Source organism: Antedon bifida, chromosome 8 (assembly GCF_963402885.1).
Source record: "Antedon bifida chromosome 8, ecAntBifi1.1, whole genome shotgun sequence".
Taxonomy (NCBI): domain Eukaryota; kingdom Metazoa; phylum Echinodermata; class Crinoidea; order Comatulida; family Antedonidae; genus Antedon; species Antedon bifida.
The window spans coordinates 8,695,156-8,708,734 of record NC_136233.1 but is presented as its reverse complement, the minus strand read 5'-3'; the positions used below and the strand labels follow the sequence as shown (position 1 = coordinate 8,708,734).

Sequence of the window (13,579 nt, the reverse complement as noted above, 5' to 3'; positions counted from 1 at the left end):
CTTAACTATTCTTCAGTTATCTGTTACGTGGATTGGAGAAGACAATGAAAGTGAGATATTCGACTATTCGGTCGGTTTTTCAAGCACTCCTTCAAAGGTCGGCCCAGACTTGATGCCGTTCAAGTCGACTGGTTCTTATCCAATGTTCAAAACGTATCATCCTCATCTTGGTCAAGGCGTGGAATTTTACATTGTCATAAAAGCAATAAACAGAGCAAAGATGTCCACTAACAGGGTAAACTTGTCATTTATTCACCTAAGAACTGATAGTTATGTATTAACAATTTACTGTGAATGTTTTTAAATTGGGTAAGCTCGAGATTGTGGTGCGAAAGTGCAGTAGCCCCACAACATCTTATAGCTAATTTAAATAGTTTTTTGGCTTAAATTAGTACGTATCTTTCCAAAAATTTGTTATTGAGTTAAAAATAGGCCGTGCTGTTAAATTTTATGTTCAGAATCACAGCAATTGTCTTAAAATTTAGGTTTTCGTACGCGGAAAAAATCAAGATAAAAAGTACGTCATAGTACGTCATGTGACCCACTTTCGTCCAATTAAATGAAATTTATTTAGATACAATTAATTAATTTGTATTCATTTACTTAATTATTTAATTATCTTACCTATTCTAAATATTTTTGTAATAACATCAATTATGGTTATTGATATTTATGATTTTATTACATTGTGAATCATTTTAAAAATCATAGATGCTGTATTTTGTATACTATTTCAGTTGATTGGTCCAATCATTGTTGATGTCACCTCACCCACCTTTACGGATACAATATACGTCAGTCTTGTTGGAGAATATCTTTTAGCTGAATGGAACTCGAATAGTTTTATTGATGATGAAGATGACGAACCTCTTACATACTATGTCGCTGTTGGTAAGCATTTTACTAAGGCATATCATATCTCGATATAACCGTTTTAAGTCAGAGATTCACATACGAAAATAGATAATGAACAGAAGAATAAACACGTTAAGCACATCTAAACAAGAATGATTCAAAATGGTGATTGCATTTGAAAAGCTATTCTTAGTTAGGTTGCGTCATAAGCCTTTGACAGAACTGTATTTTTACTTTATAATAACAGGACATTCACAAGGAACATCTGAGCTTCTTCCATTTGAACCAATCAATACAAATAGTCCATGTACTTTTGATGCTACAAGGTTTTGTACTGCTATACCACTCTCAGACTTACATTGGGAACTTCATGTTAACCATGTTTACTTTGTGTCGATCAAAGCAACCAACGTCGCCGGCCTTTCCACTATCGGTGTCTCTGATCCATACTATCACAATAACGCTCTTCCAACACTTGGAGTTGTGTTTGATATCCAAGTTAGAAAGCCCGCATCAACTTTGTTTGGGACTATTTTGAAATATTGAATTTAAAACTTTTGAATTTTAAGGTAAGTTTCGTTTTTTATAGTAAATGTAACAATAAAAAAACTCACTTAAACCAAGTATGAAAAAATAATATAAATGGAAATGAATCCGGAGGAAGAATTACATGTTAAATGTATGATGAATGTCAAATATTTGATTTTTATCTTGATACCATAATTCTTTGCTATCATTAGATGTATTACACGACTGTAATCGCAACGTCTTCTGCTGGAAGTGTCAACGTAAGTTCAGATGGTGTGAGTATTCTTCCTAAGGATGCATATATTTACGGAACAAAGGTTGCTGACGGACCACCATGTTCAGCTCCTGGTAAATAGTTACTTTTTTTAAATACAACTACAATTTCAAATTGTTGTCATTAACATATACATTAATAGCTTTTTCATACGTGTTGAAATTACTTTAAAGGTTCTTGTGTTGAAGATGTAGATTTCCAAAGTAGTAAATCAAGTTACAGTTCACATTGGAAAATATCAAGCAACATGACGTCATTTATTACACACATAATTTGGACTATGGAAAAAGAGGTTGATGGTAAGACATATATAACATAGCATAATTAAAATGTTACTATTAGACATTACGTTCCTAAAAGTAAACTATTTGTCTATAATATTAGGTAATAATCTTATAAGGCACAAAATAGTTTTAAAACGATTTTAATAATAAAAAAAAAAGAATTTGTAGCATAATTGAAATCTAGAGAAAGTAATGCATACTTGACGAGAAGTAAAGATTTATAATAATTGATTGGGTATAGATGAAAATAAAATAATCATTTTATTTATAGTCAATAACCAAACATGGACAACTATCGATGGTCCAAAAAATCTCGGATTCGTTAGTCACATATTGACATCCGGTCTCAACCTTGAATACAGTGGACATTATAGATCAAAATTAGAATTTTGCAACTCCGATATGTGTTTTAATCCACTCTATACTGACGGATCGTCGGTACTGTCTGTACCACCGACTGCAAGCAGTGTTTACGTGGAGCTCGTCTACAAGAGTAACACACACATTGAAGTCGCATTTGAGCCATTTTATCAGGAGGCCTTCCAGCAATCTATAAACATTGATACTATGGATCATTATGAATGGTCATTAACGAATGGTGAAGAAGGAAATGGAATGATATTACCTTGGCAAAATGTAGTTGATGATTATGGAGACGACAGCATGGTAATATATTTGTCTTTATAATTCTTTTTCTTATAAGCAGTTTACATTAGTTTATGTATAATAGTGGTAAATCACTTAATCCTGTTAAATGGTTGTACACCGTCTGCCTTAACATTGCTGTAATCATTTAAAAGATATCCGTACATGGTAAATTTACGTGACTTTATTCATTTCTATGGTAGTCAATCGAGAAGTAATGTCTGAATTGTCGTTTATTTTATTGTTCTCCATGTAGTAACATATTAAATATTATTGAACTAATATTTACATTTTTACAAAATATTTAAAATCCTTCTGATATATAAAAAAAAAGTTACTTATTTTTAATTCTCAAAAATTAAATTGTCTTTTCCCTGGAAAAACATGGTTAACCAGATCCCGGACAAATATAGTTTTTAACCAGATCCCTTGGCCACTTGGTTAAAGTCAGTTTAACGGTTATAATTAAAATTATGATCATTACTCTTTTTAGATTACATTCCAAGCAGAATTGACGTTTAACACATCAGAATTTACGTGTATACGACTGCTTGTCAGAGGCTTTAATAAAGCAGGACTTTCTTCAACAACTTCAACTGAACTATGGGATTGTGACAAAGCACACCAGAAACAGATCCTAATATAGTCATCGATGCTATCGGTACCTATTCAGTTGTCATTAATAAAGACATATTGAGTTGTATTTGGAATATTTAAAAATAAAATACAACTGTAATGAAATATATAATAATATTACACTTGCACTGATGAAGGGCTAGTGTTGCCCGAAAGCTCTGCTAATTTTTCTGTCTGTCTTACATTATCGTTTTGATTTAGCTTTTCGCTTTTTTTGTGTATCTCTATTGAGATCCAGCCACTGATACCCACAGCATTGTAATTTTTCAGTTATTTGCCTTTGGATTTATATAATAATATATATACATATAATATAATTCCAAGTTGATATCATATTTTGCTTACATATCGTTTAGCTCACGTTGAACTTGAAGAGAATGGGTTATGGGAGAAAGAAGATGTTGACTATAGTTTGCAGAAAACATCTTTACATGCTGTTTGGCCAAACATTCGTTATTTTACTTATGAATGGGCTGTAATTGGTATATCACCGTTAGAATTTACGGCAGACTTTGATCTCAAAGATATTGCTAAACCATGTGCTCACCCCAACACACTTAAATGTGGCAAAACAGGTAATGACGTGGATTAAGAATAGAAATTGCTATTTTCATAAAGTACACAACAATCAATAACAAAATATTATTTTAGAATACAAATTGTATATTATGAAATCAAAAAGGAACATGTTTTGTCCAGCTAGTTAATACTCATTTTATTTTTAAATATATTTAATTTTTGATGTGTCTTGTTTGTAGATGATGAGTATATTAATGTTGAGAAACTTAACCTTAAGCATGGTTCGAAATATTTCATCTGTATACATGCCGAGAAAACAACAAAATACCATGAAAAATGGACAGAAGTTTTACCAGAGTTGTCATCATGTAGTGATGGCGTTGTGATTGATCATACACCTCCCACGCAAGGAGATGTTTGGTTAGGTTGGCAACAGGGTGATAGATATCAGGTGCAGAACGTTGTATTAGTTGTCGATAGATGGTTGAGAGATCATGAGACAGAAAATACTAACTGCCTTGACCAGAATGGACAAGAGATCATAGCTAAAATATTTGTTAGATGTAGATGAACACATCACATCAGATCATTTAAATGACGTTATCCAAATTCCTTCACGTGCACTGATGAAGGGCTAGTGTTGCCCGAACGCTCTGTTAACTTTTCTGGCTGTTTTACTTTATCGTTTTGATTTAGCTTTTCGCTTTTTTTGTGGCTGGATCTCAATGGAGATACAAATAAAAAAGCGAAAAGCTAAATCAAAACGATAAAGTAAACAGCCAGAAAAGTTAGCAGAGCTTTCGGGCAACATATACATATATATATACTTATTATGTAAACCTTTATTCCTAATATTAGCATTCAATGTCTGACTTAAGTATTAGTTGGAACTCTTTTGTTGACGTGGAAGAGCATGGAACATCTCCTCACCATTCTGGAATAAAGTATTACGAATACTCTGTTGGTAAGCTATTATTATAATATTAAGAATAAATATCTGTAAATTATTAAAAATTATGTAGTTTTATCGGAGTATGGTCGAAGCGGCCGCCAACCAAAGCGGCCGCCAGTTTTATATCGTCGTATTGACTCGTTATTGTTATTGAACTAAACAAGTCAGTGTATGTAATACTAGAGAAAGTATGTTTCTGAATACAGTCTTTGTGAACATTTTTTAGGGACATATTCTGGAGGAATTGACGTCATTGATTTTGTAAACGTTGGAATCACCGAACATATCATTGTTCATAATATGAATCTTATTAACGGAAAGTCATATTACGCAACAATTAAAGGTATTTCAAATATGTTTAATATAGTATGTTATACAGTTGTTGAAAGTTATATCTCTTCAGTATTGTTGTAATTTTCTAATTCTCATGACGTTGACTGACAGAAGAATTTAAGCAGTCAGAGTGAGAAATTTAAATTGAATTTAGTAGCAACACATTACTTCTTAACTTTTATTTATAGCAATGAACTTTGTTGGGTTAACATCATCAGCAACATCTCAAGGAATGATAGTACACCACCTGTGTTGGGACGTAGTAGTATTGTTGTCGACGGTGATGTATTCTATTCTACGTCTCGCGTAGAAGCAAGGTAAACTAAATAAAGAGATGTACTTAATAAGTTCAATATAATTAATAGTATTATGTATTGCTATTCGTTGTTTTTATCTCCGTTCTAGTTGGGATAGTGTTTTTATTGACCATGAAAGTGGAATATCTTCTTACGAATGGAGTATTGGTTCACAGCCATTTTGGTCCGACATGTACCCAAATACTATGACGTCATCTGAAAGTGCTATTACAAATGAAAATTACCATCTAAATTTACAAGAAGGGCATCACTATTACATCACTGTAAAGGTAACACAAATATGTACATCTGTGAGATGTCTATAAGACACCAGCCTTCGTTATTATTCGTTAAATTAAGGATCTAGGCTAGGCCTAAGCTACACACTTATCCTGGACTAAGCTCGTGTAGGCCTACTTCCACGGACGAGCGCTACTATAGATTACAAGATCATATGATCACAAGGTCATTACGTCGTACGATCATTGGCACGTCAACGTAAATCTAAACTTTAATATATCTGTCGACGAGTAACAGTCGACTAGACCCATGTCGACGTGGACGTCCATCACGTTCACTTAAATATAAAAGTACCTATTAACCATAATTGACGTTACGTTGATTCTTTGGGTTCATCAATACAGTTATGTCTGTAATAACTTTGTTACAGGCTTACAATGATGCTGGGTTATCTACAATGACGTGTAGTGGCGCAATAACTGTTGATACATCACCACCATCCGCTGGTTTTGTGTATGATGGACCATTAACAGATCCACCAGAAGATAAAGATACACAACAAGACACATCAACTATTTTTGCTAATTGGGGTGGATTTGTAGATCGCGGAACACAAGTAATTGGTTATAGTTGGAAAGTTGGTCTGTGTCCTGGATGCGATGATGTCATGGAAGAACAAAATGTTGGTTTAGCAACAGGTAAGTTGGTGAACTTTCAATGTCACTGACTTGAAAAGATTTATCGGTTTAGTGTTGTTTTAAAAAACTTGAATATAAATGCACACACATCTGAAAATTCAGAGAAACATCATTATGCATTTTACTAAACAAAATGTAATACGATATACCAGAATGCATTTGCATTTATAAAACGATGAACATATATATTTCTTCTCTCTCTCTCTCCACAAGTTTAACTTTTCTAACAATTACGTTTTCTGTATGTACAAAAAAATAACACTGTTAATAGTTATGTATTGAACACACGACAATATAATATTATTAACAATATTGTTACATTTGTTGTATGATTCTTATGACTTAAATCTGTAATTTTTTATATTTGTTGTTTTCTATGTTAGATGGAAGATTCGATTATTTAAATCTTGTTGCTGGTCATGTATATTATACAACCGTCACTGCATGTGATGCGGCAGACCTATGCACTGAAGTTATCTCAGACGGAATAGTTATCGACAACTCCCCACCAGTTGCAGGATTTGTTTTTGATGGCAGCTCTGGTTCTGACATCAACTTCCAGAATTCTAGGTAAGTGCATTATCAAAGTTACTTCATTGTGTTATTCGAATAACTAAGTCTAATGATTATTTAACATTTTAGCTCATGCATTTAACGTGTTAAATTATTTACTATAAATGAATCATTGTATAATGTAGCTCTTCAATCAATGCTTATTTTATCATTTGTTATAGACGTGTCTTAGAGGCACATTGGTGGGGATTTAATGACCCACACTCTGGATTGTCTCATTTTGAATGGCGGGCTGGGACAACACCAGGCGGAAGTTTGCAACAATTTAGAGAAACGTAACGTAATGTGTTGATTGAACTCTTCACTCAAGTCTCATAAATTGCACCTTAGAATCAACACTGGTATCTAAATAGCAATATAGTTATTATTCAAATACAATAATGTCCACGAGATCATCAAAACTTAAACGTTGTACAGACAAATCAGCCGAAAAGACGGGGCTTAAACCTGTAGGCCCAGGCCCGGAAGATAAAACTAACCCGGAACTGCTGACGCCGACTAAATCAGCTACTTCGGAGGAGTCCCAGCCTACAATGTCATCGTCGCCGGAAGGGCTAGGCCAACTCCAAAACCTATTAGCCGACGACCCTCAGCTTATTTCGATAGTGGCTTCATCCATAAGCAACCATATTTTATCATCACCAATACTTTTCAACAAGATTGTAAATGCAGTATGTGAAAATAAAACACTAATTTCGGCTATTAGCAAATCTATCTGTGAAAAAGTAAGTGAATCTGTTTACAATAGCGTTGCCCTTGACTACGAGTCAACAGCTGGCGACATTGCAGTCTTAAAAGAACATAATAACACACTAACTGCTGTAAACAACTCACTTAGTAATAAAATAGACGATCTTGAGCAATACAGTAGAAGGAATTGCCTCTTGTTACACGGTGTCCAAGAATCATCAATCGAAGAAACTGACAACCTGGCGCTTGACATAATAAAGTCAAAAATAACGGATAACATCGAATTATGCGATATTGATCGATCACATAGACTTGGGAGGAAAAGGATACAACACGGCCAATCTGCAGCCAAATCCAAACCCAGGCCAATAATCATCAAATTTACATCCTATCGCACGCGCTCGGAGGTCTTCCGAAAAAAAAGATCATTAAAGCACTCTGGATACCTAGTAACCGAAAACCTTACATCCAAGCGCCTAGATCTTCTCCGTAAGGCTAACCTCCATGACAACATTGAATCTGCTTGGTCCATAGACGGTAACATTTACTGTCTATTGAAGAAAAACAAACAGAAAGTCATCATCAAATCTGAATCTGATCTCCTCCGCCTTCTGTGAAATGTATCAACTAAGAGATAAGTACTGTACTTTCCTCTGTTCTTAATCAATTTTTTCCATCAAATTAACTACTGCTTCCAGTCTCAATTGTTGCTGAACATTGAGACGATTTGTCAGCATTTATTTGAGCATTATTTTCAATAACAATTCTTAACTATTTAACTTGTCATCGTTTTTGCTGGAACACTTTTTAATTATTCGCTGTTGCCATTTCTTACAACTAACTATACCGCAATTGCCATATTGCTGCATAATTACTTTATGACATTTTCATATTTCATGCAACTTAATAATTATGTAATGGCTTTCAATGATCATTAACTGATTGCTTAACCAAATACATTGTTTGATTTTACTCTGTATTTATTTCTGTTATCACATTTCATTTACTATTGAACTTTTCTACCTTCAATTTAATGAAGATTAACTTAATTTATCATTGCCTATCATTTATTCCGAATTCATTTTCTCTTTATCATCTATTTTTGAATACCTAACTTTTTACTCATTTTTTTCTGCAATTATTGATTCTTGATTGAATTGTTTCAATCATAAATGTGTTGTATATTATCTAAATACTGTAATTGCTTTTTATATTGATTTTTATTTGTTTATATTATATTTGATAACTACCCCACATTTTCAAATTTCCATATTTCCTTTCTTTTTGCTTTTCATCGATTATCCGTTTTTTTTGTCTACGTGTTTTTTATGACTTTTGTTTGTCCTGACAACGTCTCATGTCCTGACCGACTGACCAAGGCTCTATTCTCTCCGTTTCAGAACGTTTATGATGATCACACATCTAACATTGATCCTGATCAGAATTTTTTTCATAGCAACACTAATATATCAAATTATTATCATCCTAGTGATTTTACCCGCAAAATTAATACAAATTCAGACAATAGTTTTTCATCCATCCACTTTAATGCAAGAAGTCTACTAAAAAATATTGATCAAATCGTGAGTCTTTTGTCTTCTCTTCATTTTTCTTTTGATGTGATTGCTGTTAGTGAAACATGGTTAAAATTTGATAATCCCTTGGTTAAAATCCCTGGTTTTTCTTTTGTATCGAATCACAGGTCTTTTAAAGGCGGCGGCGGTGTCGCCTTGTATATTTGCGATGGCCTTCAATTTTCAATAAGAGATGATCTATCTTTTGACCCCCTAGTTTGCGAATCAATATTTGTTGAAATCATCCGCCCTAATACAAAAAATATTATTACAGGAAGTATCTATAGAGCCCCATCAAATGATCCGCTTCTGTTTATTGATAAACTTGATTCAATCTTAGCCAAATTATCCAATGAAAACAAAATTAATTATATTCTTGGTGACTTCAATATTGATATATTAAAAAATGAATCTAATAATGAAGCTTGGCAATTTGTCAACTCTCTGTTTAGTAATTATTTTCTCCCCCTTATTCATAGACCATCCAGAATCACCAAGTCCTCTTTCTCACTGATTGACAATATTATAACTAATAAATTTGATTTCCCTAGTATTAGTGGACTATTATTTAGTGATATTTCGGACCATCTTCCCGTTTTTAATATTTCGTATTTTTCCTGTGATGTACGTAGCTCAGATAGGGATGAATCATTTAGATTTAGATGCATTAACCAAATCACTATTGATAAATTCCGTCAAGAATTGTCTAGTGAACAATGGATTGACATTCTAAATACCCAAAACCCAGATGATGCATACAACAAATTTGAACATACCTTTTCGTTACTTTACAATAAAACATTTCCATACAAAACTATCAAAAAAACTAAACCTAAACTCAAGACCTGGATGACCGACTCTCTTCTTAAGTCCATTAAATATAGGCAAAAATTATACTCAAACTTTCTTCATCGTCCCTCTGCGAAAAATGAAACAAAATATAAACAATGTCGCAACCGAATCAATTGTCTTATCAAAACTGCGAAATCAAATTATTTTAAAAATACTTTTATTAAACATAAAAATGACATCAGGGCCACTTGGAAAACTATTAATTCCCTTATAAAACAATCCTCTAACAAACAAAGTAATACTTTTTTTAACTGCAATGGTGAAATGTCAAATGATCCCACCAAGATTGCAAACTCTTTTAATTCATTTTTTACTGAAATTGGTCCCACCTTAGCTAACCAAATACCCAAGACAAACACATCGTATAAAGAATTTCTTCCTAACCCAAATATTCATTCTATTTTTTTATCCCCGGTCGATGAGGACGAAGTTATTAAAATTTTGCGTTCATTCAAGAGTAATAAGTCCCCCGGTATTGACGACCTACATGCGAATGTCATCAAGCAAGTTACTGAACTTATCTCCCTCCCTTTATGCCATATTTTTAACATTTCTTTAACTAAGGGAATTTTCCCAAGCAGATTGAAGATAGCTCGTGTAACACCCCTCTTTAAATCTGGCAGTAAATCTGACTTAACGAACTATCGCCCTATTTCTATTTTACCTGTTTTCTCAAAAGCCCTAGAAAGAATTATTTACGACAGAACTTTTAATTTTATTACCAAATACGATATTTTATACTCTCAACAATTCGGCTTTCGTAAAAAATATAATACATCCATGGCTCTTATTGACCTTACTAACAAAATTGTGGACGCTTTTGAACGCAATGATTTCGCTATTGGACTCTTTATTGATCTTTCCAAAGCTTTTGACACTATCGATCATGATATTCTTTTATTTAAGTTATCCCATTATGGTATTCGAGGGCCTGCATTAAATTTGTTTAAAAGTTACTTAGCAAATCGTTCTCAATGTACTAGATACTCAAACCACCTATCTCATTTTTCATCAGTCACATGCGGTGTCCCCCAAGGTTCTCTTTTAGGTCCACTTTTATTTATTTTATACATTAATGATTTATACCGATGCTCTAATCTTCTCTCGTTTTTTCTCTATGCTGACGACACAACCGTGTTCTATTCTTCCCCTAATATCCAATCTCTTTTTGATGACCTTAACACCAACTTAAAACACATGTCCATCTATTTTTCTAGTAATAAGTTATCTATCAATTATAAAAAGTGCAGCTTTATTCTTTTCCGGAGTCCCCAAAAAGACAGATTTATCAATACTACGCCATATAAGATTCTGATTGACAATTATGATATTCCACGTGTTGAAAGCGCAAAGTTTCTAGGTGTTTATCTCGATAGTGGTCTAACTTGGAAAACTCACATTAAAGAAATTGAGAACAAAACTTCCAAGAGCCTCGGTGTCATGTTTAGACTTTCTTCGTTCATTCCCCCAAATATCCTCCGTATTATTTACTGTTCTTTAATTCTTCCCTATCTGAGCTATTGTAACATTGTATGGGCAAATACTTACCCATCCAATCTCACCAAACTTCACATTATACAAAAAAAGGCTACTCGCATTATATCTGGCGTTCCACCCCGGTCTCATTCGTCTCATTTGTTTTCTAACTTGAATCTCCTTAATATTTTTGACATTAATATTTTTCAACAATTTATATTCGTGTACTCATCAATACATTTCCTTCTTCCTAAGCATCTGTGTAATTTTTTCATCCCAAATTCTGTTCGTCACTCGTACTGTACAAGAAACCAATTTAAGATCCATATACCGAAACATCGCACTAATTATTTTCAACATAACATAAGATTTTCCGGCTCCAATTTATGGAATAATTTACCTCCTGACATCGGCAACTCTATTTCAATAAAAACGTTTTCTTCCAAACTTAAGAAATACCTTATTGCAAAGTATTGATCTCTCTTTTTTATTCCGGCAATTTTTTCGAGTTTCATTTGTCAGTTCTTGGTCAGGATATGATTTGCTGTCATTCTGATCGTTGTTTTTTTTCCTCCTTTTGCTGTCTTGTTATGTCCCTGTCCTTACGTCCTGTATTTTTGAATTTTCGACCGTCTTACCTGTGTCTGTAAATAGGCTGGCCCGCCACAAGATTTGTATCTTCTTGGGCACTGCCTACTTCCTTTTATTGATACCTGTATACTTTTTTTTTTTATCATCAACTGACATGTTTTATATTTTACTTGAATTTGTTATGATTACCTAATTTTATTGAAGGAAGAAATAAATGTTTAGTTGAATTGAATTGAATGAAGTGACATCATGGACGTACAGGCGCATCATTTATCGGAGACTGTATTTACTACTCTCAATTTTGATCTGCCATTAAACACGAAGATTTTTGTGACAGTTAAAGCGTATAATAAGGTTGGTCTTTCGGCGGAAAGAACGTCTGATGGTTTCATAGTCGATGTCACAGTGCCAACAATAATCAAGTCAATTGAAATATCAACAAGAGCAGGAGTTGTTGTCTCATCTACTCAGGTGAGTCAGTAGGTCATGAAAGCCAAAATATTTTAGATAATTTTCTTTTTGCACAAAGTTGTCGACAGATGTATAATACGAACTGTATTTATTTAGCTTCGACTAATAAGAACTTTAGGTCTAAAATAAACAGTTTATTTTATTAAGTAGAAAATTGTATTTTATCAGGTTTTCAATTCGCTGTTACGAGTAAACTGGGAGTTTGGTGACAGTGAAAGTGGTATTAGGCGACAATACTTGTCAGTATTTACACATAATGATGGTGACGTCGATGTTCCACTAACTCAGGTAATGATAGATAAAACCAAGTTTAGTGTTGAAACAACCAACAGTGGAGAAACAATAATATACGATATTTATATATTGTCACAGTTAAGCTAAAGACTTAAGAAACTGGCCATTAACAGATAAAAATAATTTCATTCATTTCAATACTTTTCAGATCGCAGGCTCTGAAGTTGATTATACTTTTACAGATCTAGCTCTTCATGACGGAAGTAGATACCAAGTCAAAGTGGTAACCTGTAATTGTGCTAAACTTTGCACTGAAATGTCGTCTACGGAAATTTTGGTAAATAATATTAAAATAAGAAACCAAAGTTTAATTTAGTCTACACTGAATTTTATTTCATTTTGAAAATATTATTTGAAATAATTCAATCATTTGTAAAAATAAATACATATGATCCTTACACAGAACGAATGGACACTATGTAACTTTTCAACATATTTATTACTTTTTTCTTCAAAGGTTGATGCAACACCTCCTACGGTTGGTACCTTTGCTGTTGATACCGATCATGCAGCTGACCTAGACAGACACCAGTCAGGTTGGATGACTTGGCAGCAAATCTCACCGGGTAATGGTGTATTGAATCTTGCTTGGCTTGGCTTTGTGGATGCTCATTCTGGAGTGAATCAGTACAGATTTACGATTGGCAGCAGTTACTCAGCTTCAGACTTAGCTCCTGTGAGTGTAAATACACAAATAAAATGTTTTAATGAACGTTTTTTCTTTTTTTTTCATTACCAAATCAAGTAATCTCCCAAACCATGTAAATAATATCTTCTACTCAACACATTACAACAATA

General features: G+C 33.3%; 1 protein-coding gene across 1 annotated transcript in view; it reads left to right on the top strand.

Annotated features, from left to right (window-relative positions):
- Window positions 1–13,579, top strand: part of LOC144850531 (uncharacterized) — a 38,757-nt gene that overhangs the window by 16,682 nt on the left and 8,496 nt on the right. The window contains 21 exon segments of the mRNA XM_078707818.1: window positions 17–235; window positions 738–891; window positions 1,103–1,353; window positions 1,596–1,956; window positions 2,213–2,607; window positions 3,080–3,208; window positions 3,211–3,247; window positions 3,579–3,797; window positions 3,981–4,192; window positions 4,600–4,705; window positions 4,920–5,036; window positions 5,215–5,256; window positions 5,259–5,343; window positions 5,432–5,612; window positions 5,993–6,260; window positions 6,644–6,830; window positions 6,995–7,108; window positions 12,259–12,487; window positions 12,656–12,775; window positions 12,930–13,058; window positions 13,239–13,457. Coding sequence (XP_078563944.1) covers window positions 17–235; window positions 738–891; window positions 1,103–1,353; window positions 1,596–1,956; window positions 2,213–2,607; window positions 3,080–3,208; window positions 3,211–3,247; window positions 3,579–3,797; window positions 3,981–4,192; window positions 4,600–4,705; window positions 4,920–5,036; window positions 5,215–5,256; window positions 5,259–5,343; window positions 5,432–5,612; window positions 5,993–6,260; window positions 6,644–6,830; window positions 6,995–7,108; window positions 12,259–12,487; window positions 12,656–12,775; window positions 12,930–13,058; window positions 13,239–13,457 — 3,774 coding nt within the window.